Source organism: Dipodomys spectabilis, unplaced genomic scaffold (genome assembly GCF_019054845.1).
Source record: "Dipodomys spectabilis isolate Male_0828 unplaced genomic scaffold, ASM1905484v1 ptg000063l, whole genome shotgun sequence".
NCBI classification, from domain to species: Eukaryota; Metazoa; Chordata; class Mammalia; order Rodentia; family Heteromyidae; genus Dipodomys; species Dipodomys spectabilis.
In genome coordinates, this window is record NW_024870740.1 from 64,926 (window position 1) to 82,655 (window position 17,730).

The following is a 17,730-nucleotide window of genomic DNA, read 5'->3' on the forward strand; positions in this document are numbered from 1 at the left end:
CACGACCGGACCCCCAAAAAAAAACAAAAACAAAAAACAAAAAAAAACAGTGGCTTAAGAGTATTTCAGATTCAGTGGCAGTTCATGCCTATAATCCTAGGTAATCAGAAGACAGATGTGAAGTTCATGGTTCCAAGCCAGTCCAGGCAGGAAAGTCCATGAAACTCTTATCTCCAATTAACCACTAAAAAGCAGAAGTGGAACTCTAGCTCAAGTAGTACAGTGCTAGCCTTTGAGTGAACAGGCTAAGAGACCTTGCCCAGGCCTTGAGTTCAAGCCCCAAGACCAGCACCAAAAAAAAAAAAAAAGTATTTTAGACTCTAAGTAATCATTTAAAAGTGAACTAACTATGAACCAGGTGTCAGGGTTTCACACCTGTTATCCTAGCCATTCAAAAGGCTGAGCTATGAGATCGAGCTATGAGTAGAGATCATGATTCAAAGCAGACCAAGCAGGAAAGTCTGTAACACTCCAATAATACCAAAAAGCTGGAAATAAAGCTGTGGTTCAATGGTAGAACACCAACTTTGAGTAAAATAAGCTAAGGAACAGTACCTGGGCCCTGAGTTTGAGCCCCAGTATTTGCATAAAAACGAACAACACAACACACACACACACACACACACACACACACACACACACACACACACAGAAAACTATGAAGAGAAAGTACTAAACGTGTGTGTGTGTGTACGTGTCCATACTTCCTATTTTAAAAGTATCTTCAACTCGTGATTTTCATTCTGCTCTTTTCCCTCATTTCCATTAGATACACAATCTGTGGATTTCAAACAACACGCAGAAAAGCCCTGAAAACTCTACTGGTAAACAGTCTTTCCCCTTCAACCTATGCATTAGGATAGGAAAGCTCTTGCTGCTGGTGAATGCCCTAAAAGCAGCCCATAGGATGAGGGCTGGCAAAGAGGGAGAAGGAACTAGGATGCTTATTCTTGGGCTCCCACTGTAACATCCAGAAATAAGAATTTCTTGTACACTTTTTCCTTGCTCACGTTTATGAAACTAAAGTTCAGATTAAAAGAACAGGTGTGCCAGGTACTGGTGGCTCACGCCAGTAATCCTAGTTACTCAGGGGGCTGAGATCTGAGGATCACGATTCAAAGCCAGCCCAAGCAGGAAAGTTGGTGAGACTCTTTATCTCCAATAAACCACTAGATAACCAGAAGTGGTGCCATGGCTCAAGCAGTACAACACTCGCCTTGAGCTGAAGAGCACAGGGACAGAGCCCAAGCCCAGAGTTCAAGCCCTATCACTGACAAAAAAAAAAAGGGGGGGGGTATACCAGGTGACAGTGGCTCAATCCTATAATCCTAGCTTCTCAGGAAGCTGAGATCTGAGGATCATGGTTTGAAGACAGCCCCAGTAGAAAAGTCTGTGCTCTTATGTCCAATAAACTACTCAGAAAAAGCTGGAAGTGGCACTGTAGCTCAAGTGTTAGCATACTAGCTTTGAGCACAAGAAGGCTCAGCAACAGCATCCAGGCTGAGTTCAAGCCCCAGGAAGAGCAAAAAACAACAACAACAAAAGGAGTAAAAAAAAATTAAAAAGTATGTAACAAGGGCTGGGAAGGTGGCTCAGTGGTAGAGTGCTTGCCTTGCATGGATGAAGCCCTGGGTTCGATTCCTTAGAGTACTACATAAGCAGAAAAGGCCGGAAGTGGCCCTGTAGCTCAAGTGGTAGAGCTCTAGCCTTGAGCTGAAAAGCTAAGGACAGTGCCCAGGCCCACAGTTCAGGCTGTACAACCAGACCCAAAAAAAAAAAAAATGTGTGTGTATGTAACAAGTTTTCTTTTTAAACAATAATCTTTAAGTAGTTATAAAAGGGGTTTTAAGTTCAACATGTCAGTTTGTTAAGTACAAGGCATCTTGATCAATGTTACATCCTTCCTCATTCTTCTCCCATCTGACCAATCCCACCCATCCCCTCAAGTTACCTGGTTCCATCTGCACGTTACATTAAGGCTGGAATATTATGACTACGTTAGTCCACCCTCCTCTCTTCATTCATCTGCTTCCACCTTCCCCTTGCTTGACACCTCCCCCACCCTACCACATTCCAGCTTCCTGGCATTTATTTTGTTAAAGTTGGTTGTTCAATGAATTTACACCATTGGATTCCTCCCACACACGTTATACCTCACCTAAAATGTTTGTGTGTGTACATATGTGTATGTTTATATACATTTATAATTTAGATTTAATTTCTTCAACATCTGAATGAAAACATGTGTTCTTCATCTTTCTTGAGCCTACTTATTTCTTTTTTTTCTTTTTTTTTTTTTTTGGTGAGCATGGGAATTGTCCCTCAGTTCTTCAGCTCAAGCCAAGTGCTCTATCACTTGAGCCATAGAGCCACTTCTAGATTCCTGGTGGTTTATTGGAAATAAGACTCTGATGGACTTTCCTGCCCAGGCTGGCTTTGAACCACAACCCTCAGATCTCAGACTCCTGAGTAGCTAGGTGTGAGCCTCTGGTGCTCAGCTTGAGCCTACTTCTTTTCTTTTTTCTTTCTTTCTTGTTGGCAGTAGGACTTCAACTCAGGTGCTGTCCCTGAGCCTATGCTCAAGGCTAGTTAGTGCTTTACCACTTTGAGCCATAGGCTCCACTACTGGTTTTCTGGCAGTCAATTGGAAATGAGTCTCATGAACTTTCCTGCCCAGGCTGGCTCTGAACCTCGATCCTCAGACCTCAGCCTCCTGAGTCGCTAAGATTATGGGTGTGAGCCACCGGCATCAGCCTTATTTCTCGTAATGTAATTTTTTTCCATGCCTATTCATTTCCTTGAAAATAACATAATATTATTCTTCTTAATGAGTAAAATTCCATTTGTGTGTGTGTATTACATGACATTTTCTTGACCCATTCATCCATTGAAGGGCATGTGAGCTGTTTTACAGCAATGAACATGGGTGTACAAGTGTCTTCACTATATCCTGAGGTGCAATCTTTTTCTGAGCCATTAATTAACATAAAAATATTTGGAATAAGAGATATATAAAAGTAGCTTTCCAAATTATTACTAAACATGACATTTGCTATAATAAACAAAAAGACAAATCCCTTTTCAAATAAAAATAATTATATATTAAAATTGTTAACCTACCTAAACTGAAAGAAGAGACATTACTTGGAATAATTCTGAAAAGTCCTACCTTTTCTTTGCAGCTGGAAAGCATGCTAATAATGCTAAGACAAACGGACTGGACTGAGAGCGCTGGGGACCAGTCTTCTGTTAGAATGGATAAACAGATATGACCATTGCTATAAACATGAGGGTGAATGGGAATATTTTCACCAGTAAACATGACCTATGAAAGAATAAAATTCCATTAACACTTGAATATTCTCTAATACTAAAAACTACAATATCCTCTACATATAACAAGTTCTGATATTTTAGGCAAAATAAAAACAAACTAAACTTGATTTCAGAAATAAGATATGCAACTACTTATTTGTCAATCCTCATTAACTCAGTAATATTTTCACTTATGAAAACCTATGTTATAAGAAAACCTAAATTACTTTAAATTTCCAACTACTTTTCACAAATACCCTTTAATTTTTCTAAAATTACGTAATTTTCACTAGTAAAAAAGCAAACTACATTTATAAGAATGTTTCCAATTCTATTCATTGCTCTGCATATAAAAATACAGTACACTAAAATTCCAAACAAAACAATTCATCTTTGAGATAATACAAATTACAGGATCACCCTATCACCTACAATAACACTAGCACCTAAGGTGCTATACACATTAGGAAATGACTGCTGAATAGTCTACCTCCTCTAAAATCATAATCCATTATGAGATTATTAATCAGCAAATACTTACATGTCTAGACAAAAACAAAAAAGGTTGAATGAGCCTTCCAATTAGTTAATGTTTTTCTCTGCCTTTCCTCTCATTCAATTCTTGTAACACCGCTTTTCCTTTCTCCATTTTTCCTCAGCACTGCTGTGAATGGCAATTTATCTATTATTCTCGTCTTCTGCCTTAATAATTCAACAAATATTCCAATATTTGTGTTTCTCAAATTTATCTATCTAAAACTAAAGAGGCACAAGAAAAAATATCCTACTTCAAAGTGCCTCAAAAGCCAGAAGTCTTAGCCAGGCACTGGTGGCTCATGCCCAAACTCTCAGGAGGCTGAGATCTGAGGCTAGCAGTTCAACGCTAGTCCAGGCAGGGAAGTCCATGAAAATTTTACCTCTAATTAACCACCAACAGAAAGAATTGGAGCTGTGGCTCAAGTGATAGAGCACTAGCTCTAAGCAAAAAAAGCACAGTGAATTTAAGGCATCAGAGCCATCCCCCCACCAAAAAAACCCAACAACAACAGAAGTCTTATACGCTATTTCAAGTCATTCATTCATTCATTCATTCATTCACTTTCCCTAAGGAAAGTGAATGAATCCAGGTATCTGCTAGGCAAGCATTCTACAAGTGAGAAATTTCCAAGAGAAATTGTCTATTTTTATATAAAATTTTAATGAGATGTAATAATATATTTGCTCTACAGTTTAGTAAAGTCTTTTTTTTTTTTTGTCGGTCATGGGGCTTGAACTCTGGGCCTGGGCGCTGTCCCTGAGCTCTTCAGCTCAAGGCGAGTATTTTTACCACTTGAGCCACAGCGCCACTTCCAAGTAAAGTCTTAATTCCTAATCATACCATTTAAAAAAAATCACTGAAGATCTGATTTTTTTTTTTAAAAAACCAGTAGCTTTTCTTTCTTCGCCAGTCCTAGGGCTTGAACTCAGGGCCTGGGCACTGTCCCTGAGCTTCTTTTGCTCAAGGCTAGTACTCTACCACTTGAGCCACAAGCACCTCTTCCAGCTTTTTCTGTTTATGTGGGGCTAAGGAATCAAACCCAGGGCTTCATGAAAGCTAGGCAAACACTCTACTACAAAGCCACTTTCCCAGCCCAGTAGCATTTCTATATATCAGTAATTAAGAGGCTGAGAAAGAAAGCAGGAAATCAATTTCATTCCAAGAGCCTCAAAAACAATAAAATACCTAGTCATTAACTGAAAACAGAAGAACTGAAAGATTTCTACAATGAAAACTATAAAATCTTGAAAAAAGTATTCCAAAACACCAGAAGATGAAAAATACCTCTCATGATCATGGATTGTCAAAATATCATAAATGATCACATTGACAAAAGCCTTCTACAAATATAATGCAATAACTTAATTTCCAATCTTTTTTTTTTTTGGTCCGGTCATGGGGTCTGAACTCTGGGCCTGGGTGCTGTCCCTCAGCTCTTCAGCTCATGGCTAGCGCTCTACCACTTGAGCCACAGCGCCACTTCCGGATTTTTTCTTTTTGCTTATGTGGTGCTGAGGACTCGAACCCAGGGCCTCAGGAATGCAAGGCAAGTGCTCTACCACTGAGCCACCTCCCCAGCCCCTCCAATCTCTTTCTTCACAGAAATAGGAAAGTCAACCCCAAAATTCATATGGAAGCATAAAAGACCTCCAATAGCAAAGGCAATTCTGAGCAAATAGCAATGCTGGGGTTATTACTATACCAAACTTCAAATTGTACTACAGAGTTTTGTTTGTTTTTTTTTTTTTGGGGTCCGGTCGTGGGGCCTGAACTCTGGGCCTGGGTGCTGTCCCTCAGCTCTTCAGCTCAAGGCTAGCACTCTACCACTTGAGCCACAGCGCCACTTCCAGCTTTTTTTTTTTCTGCTTATGTGGTGCTGAGGAATCAAACCCAGGGCCTCAAGCATGCAAGGCAAGCGCTCTACCACTGAGCCACCTTCCCAGCCCTGTACTACAGTTTTTAAAAAGAGCAAAACAGCATAGAATCAGCACAAAATCAGAGCCAAAGACCAATGAAACAGAACAGGAAGACAACTCAGGAGGAAAACCACTTAACTACAGTTATCTAATTTCCAACAAAGGAGCAACAGCACAGATTGGAGAACAGTTAACTTCCTCAAAAAACTGGCTATTAAGCTGGAGGCAGTGGCTCACACCTGCAATCAAAGCAACCTAGGAGACTGAAATCTGAGAACCAGAGTTCAAAGCTAGCTTTACAAGGAAAGTCCCTGAGACTCCTATCTTCAATTACCCACCTAAAAGCCAAAAGTAGAGCTAGGGCTCAAGTGGTAGAGCACTACCCTCGAGCACAAAAGCTCAGGACTGCACCCTGAATTCAAGCCCCAGCAGCGAGCTCAGTACTCAGATCCTAAGTTCAAGCCCCAGAACTGGCACAAAACAACAACAAAATGAACAAACACCTAATTATCTACTTGCAAGAGATTGAAACTTAAGCTTATCTCTTGTCATGTACAAAAATCAATTCCAAATGGATCAAAGAACTCAAGACTTAAAACTTTAAATATACCATAGGAAAACCATGAGAAATTATAGGCCTAATTATTTTCCATACAGGAATCCAATTGCCCAGAAAACAAGAAACCACAAATGATCCTAACTATGGGACTGCTTTGGGGGTGAGGGGAAGGAGACGGAAAAAGAAAGATGGAGAGTGAATAATTTCAAGATATACTGCAACTATGTATGTATGTATGAAGATGGCAGAAGGGACCTTAATGAAAGCTGTTGTTAGAGTGATAGGAAGGAGAAAGCAATAGAAAGGGTTATTTTTAGCAAAACAGTTTATCCACATCTGAAATACCATGGTGAAAACTCCTGGTACAATTAATACACATTCAGCAGGCTGAAGTGGTAGGCTCACTTGAACCTAGGAGTCCCAGGACAACAAAAAAAAATCATAGATACAATAAAAAAAAAAAAAAATCAAAGGTCCTATTTTCAGATTCAGAAGACATAATGAGATCTGAATATCTCAACAGATATAAATCAATACTTCCCAAAACAGACTTAAAAGTATGTCTCTTAGCCTTCTAAATATAGAATAGGTAAGAAAAATTATACCTTAACAGGAACTGATTAGTATTGTTGCAAGTATACATTTTTTTTCTCTTTATATTACAAAAGAGTCAATAAGAATGACCAGTATATGGCCAGAGTAATAACCAAAGTTTAATATGGAATGTGTTATGGGAAGTGAGAATAAACTATGCTTCTAATAGATACTTGGAATATCTAACTACAAGCCAGGTGCTGGTGGCTCACGCCTGCAATCCTAGGATGCAGGAGGCTGCAATCTGAGGAACATGGTCCAAAGATAGCCTGGGCAGGAAAGTCTGTAAGACTCATCTCCAATTAACCACCAGAAAACTGGGAGTGGTGCTGTGACTCAACGTGGTAGAGTACTAGCCTTGAACAAAAGAGCTCAGGGACACCACCCAAGCCCGGAGTTCAAGCCCCATGGCTGACCAAAAACAAAATCTAGCTATAAATAATTTTTCAAATATTACGCTTTGGCAAAGAAGTCTTTCACATAGTTTAGATGCTTCTAACATTTTAAATACACTAACATATGAGACTCATTTTCTTGGCTAAACACTGTAGGGAAACAAAAGCAGAATTTTTTCAAAGCATGCCTTTTCAAAGCCAGCATGTATTTTTTAAGAACTCAATTCAGTGTTATTGTAGTGGTGATATACAGAGGAATTACATATGAGTCAGCTAATGAGTACATTTCCTTATGTACAGTGTCTGTTTCCCTCATCCTCTCGCCTTCCCTCCCTCTTATCTCCACCCACCAGTTGTATAGTTCACTTTCATCAATGTCCAGTGAGCTCCACTGCTGCATTTTTTCACTTCTTTGGAAACTGTGTTGTCTTCTCAACTTCCCACAGATATGCATGTGAACACACTATATACAAGGTAAAGCATTCAGAATCTTTGGAGTTGGTTTCAGTATGTATATTATTTTATATAAATATGAAGAAGTGATCAGGTATTGCACCTTTATAATTCACTCCTTATACTATCCTTTTTTGGTCTCACTGTATGTGAGTATCTAGGACCCTGTGAAATTTGTTATATACTAATGTATTTTAGATCTAAACTTCCATATATCAAAGAGAACATGTGCCATTTGTCACTCTGAGCTTGGTTTACTTCATTTAATATGACTTGTTCTAGTTCTAACAATTTCTCTGCAAATGACATTATTTTATTTTAATGGCCAGGTCTGATGGTGAGATCTCTGATCCACTTTGAATTGCTGTTAGTGCATGGTGACAAGCAGGGATCCGCTCTTAGTTTTCTGAATATGGCTCCCAGTTTTCCCAACATCAACTGTTGAAGAGGCTATTTTTTTTCACACTGTATGTCTTGGCTCCCTTGTCAATATCAAGTAACGGTAAGTTTGTGGTTTTATTTCTGGGTTTTCTAATCTGTTCCACTGATCTCTTCAGGTCTATTTTTGTGTCAATACCAAGCTGTGTTGGGTTTTTTTTAATGGCTCTGTAACAGAGTTTGAAACCTGGTATTGTGATACCTCCCACATTTCCTTTTTTTTTTTTTTTTGCCCAGAATTGCTTTGACTATTGTAGGTCTTTGGTTGTTCCCTATAAATTTTTGGATCATTTTTTTCTATCTCAGTAAAGAATGTCATTGGGATTTTGATGGGGGCTGTATTGAATCTGAGTGTCATTTTTGGCAGTATGGCCATTTTCACAATATCGATCCTACCTATCCATGAATAAAAGACTGCATATATTTTTTAAACCTTAAATTCTGGCTGAACATCTCTATTCTCACTTTTAAAAAGCTAAAATAAAACTAAGAATTAAAGTAAAGCTTCAAAAATAAAAAAATTGAATTACTTGTCAATCTAATTGCAGAAGATCCTCCGAAAAGGCTTTGCCTTTAAATGGCTATGTTCTAAGAAGGTCATTGATATCTCAAGAATCTATCAGTGCTATACATAAGAAAGTGCAGCTGTAAGCAGTCTTGCAACACCACTTTTTAAGCCTGCCACAAGTGGTATTTCACTAAAAGTTTATAAGCATCAACTATAGTTTATGATGTTGTATGTATTTGTACAATGTGGTAGACATCTAGGATGGGAGTTCACAAAAATCTTAAAGAGTGCCGGGCGCTGGTGGCTCACGCCTGTAATCCTAGCTACGCAGGAGGCTGAGATCTGAGGATCGCGGTTCAAAGCCAGCCCGGGCAGGAGAGACTGTGAGACTCCTATCTCCAATAAACCACCAGAAAACCGGAAGTGGCGCTGTAGCTCAAGTGGTAGAGCGCTCGCCTTGAGCTGAAGAGCTGAGGGACAGCACCCAGGCCCAGAGTTCAAGTCCCACGACCGACAAAAAAAAAAAAAAAATCTTAAAGAGTATGAATATTTTTTGGAGTATTCTTTTTCTTATAGAAAACCCTCTGACCAGTAGGGTATTTTCATTCTGAACATAAGCAATTCCTGGATAATTTATTCCCTTGCCACAATTTTTTTTTAAGTGCCGCACACAAATAAGGTCCCTTTACCAAGATGTGAAGTGAAACAGTACTCTGCAAGTACCAAAGAACTTGGAAGTGATCTTCTTTGGCAAAAATAATAAAGTGTATCAGCAACCACCAAGAAAAATATACAGCCAAATGCAAAGGTTATCATGACATACATTGATAGCCAACTCACAGCACAAAAAGAAACCAGCATTCTTGGAGAGAAATGGTTAAACTTATATAGCCTGAAAGCTAAAAAGTATGCACAAACCAAAAGGAAATCTAAAGAAGAAAGAAATGAATGGAAAAAGACACCTATAGCTGAAACAGCAGACAATGTATAGGAAAAAAGAGCTGGAAATCAAGACGACAGAAACACAAGAGATTGAAATAAAAATCCATCAGCCCCAGGGCTGGGAAGGTGGCTCAGTGGTAGAGAGCTTGCCTTGCATGCATGAGGCCCTTGGTTTGATTCCTCAGCACCACATAAGCAAAAACAAAAAAGCCGGAAGTGGCGCTGTAGCTCAAGTGGTAGAGCGCTAGCCTTGAACTGAAGAGCTGAGGGACAGTGCCCAGACCGAGTTCAGGCCCCATGACCGGACCCAAAAATAAATAAATAAATAAATAATCCATCAGATCTCAACCATCCTTAAATAAAAAAGCAGAGGCTTTTAAACATGCTACACGCCAGGCTAATGTAGCCAATCTGAAATTTGTAGCAACCAAAGGGAAGTATAACTCAGTGGTAGCTTGCTGAGAATGTAGCGAGGATATGAGTTGAATCCCCAGCAAGAAGATAGGGCAAGGAAACGTATAGGAGTGTGAAAGAGGGTACAGGATAGGGGAGGAACCAAGTGGGACAACCATAAACTAGTCTACAATTATGAAAGCTCAGATACCAAGGTTTCTCTCTAGGGACAATATGACGCAATGTTTTCTTGGTTAAAATTATAAGCAGATGACAGCACTTAATGGGTAAGTATAAAAACTAGAATACAGAGACTAGAAATGTGTCTGGCTTTAGTGGCAGAGTGGTTGCCTAGTAAGCATGAGGCCCTGGGTTTGATTCCTCATTACCATATAAATGGGAAAAAAAAAACCCAAACCAGAAACAAAAAGCTGGCATACAAGCAGGGAGTTCATTGTTATAATAAAAAGTAAAGCAGGTATTTTATTATGTATAGTACATAATAAAAGTAGTCTGAAATTAGTATTTAACATAAATGACCAAAGACTGAAATTTTAATTTAAAATTTTGGCAAAAACTCTTGTGTGTGCCTGTGTGTGTGTGTGTATACACGTGCCAATACTAGAGCTATACCTCCAGGCCTTGCACCTTAGCCTTTTTTGCCCAAAGCTAACATTTTACCCATGGAGACATATGTCCACTTTCAGCTCCTACTTCCTGAATAAGTAGAGGCAAGAGACTCTGGGTTTGTTTGATTGGACTGGCTTTGAACCTCCATCTTCAGATCTAAAGCATCTTAGTACCCAGGATTACAGGTGTGAGCTACTAATGCCCAGATCCTTTTTTTTTTCTTTTTATGGGCCTAGAAATTGAACACAAAGCCTTACATGTACTAGGCAAACACCCTGCCACTGGATCTAAGTTCCCAAACCCAAATAATTTTTTAAAATTAGTGTTGTTTGGCACTGGCATCTTATGATTACAATACTAGCTCTCAGTATCTGGAGGATTTCAGTTTGAAGCCAACCTGGGAAGAAAAATCCAAGACTAGGCCAGGCACCGGTGGCTCACACCTGTAATCCTAGCTACTCAGGAGGCTGAGATCTAAGGATTGAAGTTCAAAGACAGCCCGGGCAGGAAAGTACATGAAAGTACATGAAACACAAATCTCCAATAAACCACCAGAAAACCAGAAGTGACAGAGCTCAAGTGGCAGAGCGCTAGCCTTGAGCAGAAAAGGTGAAAGGCAGTGCCCAGGCCCAGAGTTCAAGCCCCACAACTGACAAAAAAAAAAGTCCAAGACTATCTCTAAGTAACCAGCAAAAAGCCAGGCCAGAGGTATGGCTCATGGTAGAGCACCAGCCAGTAAGCAAGTCAAGCCAATGCAAGATCAAGTTCAAGCCTCAGTCCTGGGGGTTGGGAGGAAAGGAAAAAGAAAAAAAATTAGTGTATATTAATTGTACAAAAGGGTATAGTGTGGTATTTCCACACACAGACATCTCTAAACAATCTGTGTTTGTTTTTTCCTGGTCTGGGGGCTTGAATTCAGTCATGGCCTGTGCACTGTCCCTGAGCTTTTTTGCTCAAGGCTAACATTCGACCACTTGAGCCCCAGCTCCACTTCTAGCTTTTTGGTGGTTAACTGGAGATAAGGGTCTCATAGGTTTTCTGCATGGACTATCTCTGAACCATGATCCTCAAATCTCAGCTTTCTGAGTACCTAGTATTTATAGGCATGAGTCACTGGCACTCAGCTCCTTAAACAATTTTTAACAAGCCTATGAAGTACTTTGATCATATTTACCCTATCCTGCACCACCTCTTTCCCACTGGATCTCCTCACATTCCCCCCATTGTGTACTTACAGGAAAATAGGTGGAATTAAAAATAATCATAAATCATAAACTGAGAAAGACAAACATCACATCTTTACACAGAATCTAGTCTTAAAGTTAACAAGAAGTATGTGTCTGCCTCATCACATACTAAGAGAAGCACTTGTTTTGTCTTGGTGCTGGTATTAAGGCTTGAACTCAAGACATCAGGCTCTTGTGTGACTTTTTCCATTCAAGGCTGGCACTTTGCCACTTGAGCCACACTCCCACTTCCTAAAAAAATTTAAATAATGAAGAAAACATTACCAGTCTCAGAGCAGTAATATTATTTTCTCTATCAATAGACACCAGGAATATCGAATAACTTCTGTTACATGAGGACTTCAAAATTAACTGGTGTTAACAAAAAGAGATAGGGAGATAAAGATGGCTCATAAGCTAGTGTTTACCTAGCAAGCTCCAGACTCTGAGTTCTAGCCCCAGTAAACCTTGGGCTACCAAAAACAAACAAAAGCCCTACCATTCTGAAAGAATGGGAACAACTGTCCTAGAACTTGTTCCTTTCTACATATAATAATTTCATACATAATGTTTTACTTTCTGAAAAAAAATTACTGTAAGGGTAAGGAGACACTTTTTCCATGCTGCTACTTAACATTTAATAGGTAGTACGGCACAGGACACAGAAAAGACATAATTTTAAGTCCTGACTTCAACTAATCAGCTATCAAACCAAAAGTAAGATACTTCAACAAACTTCAGTTTTTTCACTTAGAAAACGTCATTAAGGGCTGGGAAAGTGGCTCAGTGGTAGAGCGCTTGCCTTGCATACATAAGGCCCTGGATTTGATTCCTCAGCACCACATAAATATGCAGGAAAAAAAAGCCGGAAGTGGCGCTGTGGCTCAAGTGGTAGAGCGCTAGCCTTGAGCTGAAGAGCTGAGGGACAGTGCCCAGGCCCAGAGTTCAGGCCCACGACTGAGAGAAAAAAAAAAACAAACTTCATTAAGATAAATGTAGTAGAATGCTGGGAGCAATTTATAGAGAAAGATTAAGTTCTAGTACATTTAAATGCCAAGCTAATGACCTAATTTCAAGAGCTATTGGAGTAGTTCAAGTAGTAGAATGTTTGCCTACCAAGTACAAGGCCCTGAGTTCAAACCTAATACTGGAAATAAATAAATAAATAAATAAATAAATAAATACTTGATTCTGCAGGAAATACAAAAATCATTTAGATGATTTTTTTTTTTTTTGCCAGTCCTAGGGCTTGAACTGAGGGCCTGAGCACTGTCCCTGGGCTTTTGCTCAAGACTGGCACTATATAAGCCACAGCACCACTTCTATCTTTTTTTGTTTATATGGTATTGAGGAATCAAACTCAGGGCTTCATGAATGGTAGGCAAGCACTCTACCACTAAGCCACATTCCCAGCCCTAGAGATTTTTTTTTAATGGGGATGACAGGAAGTTAGGAGTACGGTATGATTTGTGGTCCAGGGTGCAGTGGTAATGTTTAAGTAGTATTAATAAGGGTAGGGGATGCAGGCCAGGTAGAGGTTTTACCTGGAGTGTGCAAGGCCTTTGGTTAATTTCTAGCACCTTATGCCTTCATAAAAATCTAATGGAATCATGAAAGAAGGTATATAGTAAAAGAACTAGAAGCTACTGATAAAACCATAGGTTTCAGCATGATGGTAAGATGAAAAATGAATAGTTAATTTAAGCATTGCAAAAGCAGTTTGAAAATCAAATATGGAAGAAAAGAAAATGATTTAACATAAAGCAGAACAGTAACCCATGTTTTACTTTCCTTTCTTACTACTGGAAAAGGTTGAATTTATTTTTTGCCAGTCCTGGGGCTTAAACTCAGGGTCTGGGCACTGTTCCTGAGCTTCTTTTGCTCAAGGCTAGCACTCAACCACTTGAGCCACAGTGCCACTTCCAGTATTTTCTGTTTATGTGGTACTGAGGAATCGAACCCAGGGCTTCATGCATGCTAGGCAAGCACTCTATCACTAAGCCATATTCCCAGCCCTGGAAAGAGCTGAATTTAAATGAGTCAAATTTGAAATGTCTGGAGACAAGTAAGTGTGCCCAAAACATGGCTTGAGAGTAAACTTTATAAAGAAGAGAGATAAAAGCTAGGTAACAGTGGCTAATGCTTGTAAGCCTACTCAAGAGGCTGAGTTCTGAGGATCAATGTTCAAATTCAGCTTGGTCAGGAAAGCCCAAAAGAATCTTATCTCCAATTAACTAGCAAAAAGCCTGAAACAGAACTGTGGCTCAAGTAGTAGAGTGCCTGCCACCCTTTGGGAAAAAAACTACTAAGGGGAAGAAAATAAATAGGTGTGTGTGCATCAGTAGGTCTCTGAGTTAGCCTTTACAGATGGCTGAAGATTAGTAGAGCAAAGAATGAATAAGAACCTGTAAAACATCAAAATCAAAAGACCAGGCATCAGCAAAATCAGTGAAGGAAATGGAATTTCAAGTAAAATCAAAGAATTTATTAGAAATCCTATTACCAAAAGAAAAATTGAAGATGAGAAAATATTTAAGTTTGATATTTAATTCAGAGTAAGAGACCACTTTTTTTTTTTTCCCCAATCATGGGACTTGAACTCTGGACCTGAGTACTGTCCCTCACCTCTTCAGCTCAAGGTAAGCGCTCTAACATTTGAGCCACCATGCCAGTCCTGTTTTCTGGTGGTTAACTGGAGATAAGAGTCTTGCAGACTTTTTTGCCCAGGCTGGCTTTGAACCGTGATCCTCAGATCTCAGCCTCCTGAGTAGCTAGGATTACAGGCGTGAGTCACAAGGGCTAAACTTTTTTTAACCTTGGTTTTATGTTTTCAAAAATGCTGAAAAAAATCTAACTTCAAGAGTAAGCCTTCCTCAATTCCCCCATCTAGCTGAAAAGAGTCTGAGCTGGGTCACAATGTTGCTAACGAAAGGTACAAAAGGCCAAAGGTAACCAAAGGATGGATATCATAAGTCAACAGAGAAAAGATAGTTTTTTGGAGAGAAGGAAGACATTTGCTTTGGCTTTTGATTTTAGCCTACAGATGCTTCTTATATATAAGAATGACAGAATATTCCTTTACTTTCGATGTTTATTCAAATGGTAAAAGAGAGCCCCCACCCCAAAGTCTTAACAGTTTTCTACTTACATGAAATCTTTAGAATCCAAAGCATAAGTATCTATTTAATACTATGCCTTAAAATGATTTCCCTTCTAAGTACAATGACTTCTTCTATATGGACAAGAAAAGATCAAGTTATGTTTGGGATATCGTGCTTAAAGCAGCAACAAAGACTTTCCTCAACACAATAAACTTTAGCACATGACAAGCCTAATTTCAGGCATTTGATTCACTTTCTAGAATATTTCATTAATTCGCAGTATTACAGGAGGCTGGTATTGAATCTCACCATTTAGCCAATGAATCTCAAAATCCTCAAATTTAAAAAACAGGTTACTTTGTTATAATAATTCTCTGAAGAGTAAGTTACTCTAGAGTAACTCATTTATCCATCCACAAAGCCAGAAACCTGGAAGTCATCCTAGAGTCTCCCTTTTCCTAACTTCCAATCAATCATTTACTAGAGTTAAGTAATTCTCAAAACTGTTCCTCTACCACCATTATACTTTGAGTATTAAGCCATTAAACTATGATCTAAAGTATAACAATGAAATTTAGGACTGCTATCTATGTCTTTAACATCTGCTCATAACTCTGTCCTTGTATACTCTAAGGCTACAAAAACATCGTGTCAGTGGAAATCAAACATGCATTCCTTCCTATGAACCTGCACTTCTCTACCACTCTTTTAATCACCTGATCAAGAAAAAAAAATGATGGTCATCATTTGAAAATGTTCATTTCTCCAATAACTCAAGAGTTCTGGTTAGATTTTTTTTGTTCTGCTAAAACCCCTAATAAGAAACAATCTCCAGTTCTTGGAAGCACAAAAGCAGGATAGTCCAAGACTCAAAGTAAAATGTTCCTAAGATCTTGATTACAAATAAGATATGAGAGATTATTTACAGTAAGAAAAATAAGGTAGTACTGAATAAAAAATCTGGAAAACATCAAAATCAAAAGAGCAGATATCAGCAAAATCAGTGAAGGAAATGGAATTTGAAGTAAAATGACAGAATTTATTTGAAATCCTACAACAAAATTCTATAATGAATGAACAAATCCACCCAGGTTTATAATGAGTTTCTTTTATACATCTCTAGTTAGTGAAAAACCCCTCATTTGACTGGGATAGCTCATCAGTAGAGTGCTTGCTTAGCATAAAGCCCTGGTTTACATCTCCAGCACTGAAAGGAAAAAAAAAAACAAAAACAGGACAAGAAAAACCACGAATTCAGCATTTAGCTGTAATAATAATAATGCAGTGAAAATTTTAAAGCAAGGTAATTACCTGAGGAGAGTCAAAAGGATATCGACTACTAAACTTAAAAAGAAGTTGAAATTTTTCCCCTTCATATAAGGTACCTGGTGCACCTTCCATGTCTACGATCCACCTGTAAGGCGAAAAAAAACAAAAACAAATTAAAACGTGAAATAACTATGAGGAGGAGGAAAGAAAGACTAAGATGCCAGCTACTCATCCTTCACCCAACTCTCAGGAAGACTTTTTTTTTTTGGTCAGTCATGGGGCTTGAACGCTGGGCCTGGGCACTGTCCCTGAGCTCTTCAGCTCAAGGCTAGTACTCTACCACTTGAGCCACATTGCTACTTCTGGTTTTCTGATGGTTAACTGGAGTCTCACAGACTTTCCTTGCCCGGGCTGGCTTTAAACCCCAACCCTTAGACCTCAGCCTCCTCAGTAGCTAGGATTACAAGCGTGAGCCATTGACACCCAGCTCCCTCTCATTTTCTGTAAAAGGAACGGGGTAGAGGCTAGACAGCAAAGATAACAGAGCAGTATTTAGAAGCAAAGGTAAATATCAATCATTAAGAATGAGTTCCAGGGTCTGGGAATTGGCTCAGTGGTAGAGTGCTTGCCTAGTATGCATGAAACCCTGGGTTCAATTCCTTAGTACCACATAAAAAAAGCCAGAAGTGGCACTGTGGCTCATGTGGTAGAGTGCTAGTCTTGAGCAAAAAACAAAAACAGAAAACCACCACCACCACCAACAACAACAACAAAGTACAAGGACAGTGCCCAGACCTGAGTTCAAGCCCCAGGACTGGCAAAAAAGAAAAAAAGAAAAAAAAAAAATGAGTTCTGGGTTCAGGGCTCACACCTGTAATCCTGGGTCCACAGGAGATTTAGGAGGGAGGACTGAAGTCCAAGGCCAGTCCAGCCAGGAAAAAACAAGAGAATCTATTTGAAAAATAAGAGCTCAAGCGATAGCCAGCTTGCCTAGCAATCACAAAGCCTACAATTCAAACTACAATGCTACTATAAACTAAAAAAAAAGAATTCCAAATCACATCTATCATATCTAATTATTGTAGTTGACTAATTCCTTTAATCTTATTCTTTTCGGGTATGAAATTTTATTCAGGTTTATTTTAATTTTGTCTGAAACTGGGATTTGAACTCTTTAATCTGACACTTGCTTTCACTCATCAGCTGTGTTTTACCACCTGAGCCATGCCTCCAATCAAAACTTTTATTTTAAATATTGGAAAACTGGAGCTGGTGATGCATACTTCAGTGACAGCGTACTCCCCTACTACATTTGTGGCCCTAGGTTCAATCCCCAGTACTGCCAAAAAATACAGAATAAGTTAAAATACATAAATAAATACAGAGAAACAAAAAGATGTAAGTTAAAGACACTATTTTCGGGTTCTAGTCATTATTCCACATAGTATGGAAT

General features: G+C 39.0%; 1 protein-coding gene across 1 annotated transcript in view; it reads right to left on the reverse strand.

The window, feature by feature from the left end:
- Positions 1 to 17,730, reverse strand: part of Ube2w (ubiquitin conjugating enzyme E2 W) — a 61,167-nt gene that overhangs the window by 10,624 nt on the left and 32,813 nt on the right. The window contains exons 3-4 of the mRNA XM_042680715.1: positions 16,320 to 16,422; positions 3,170 to 3,325 (exon numbers count right to left, since the gene is read on the reverse strand). Of these exons, the coding sequence (XP_042536649.1) occupies positions 3,170 to 3,325; positions 16,320 to 16,422 (259 nt within the window). The remainder of the gene's footprint in view (positions 1 to 3,169; positions 3,326 to 16,319; positions 16,423 to 17,730) is intronic.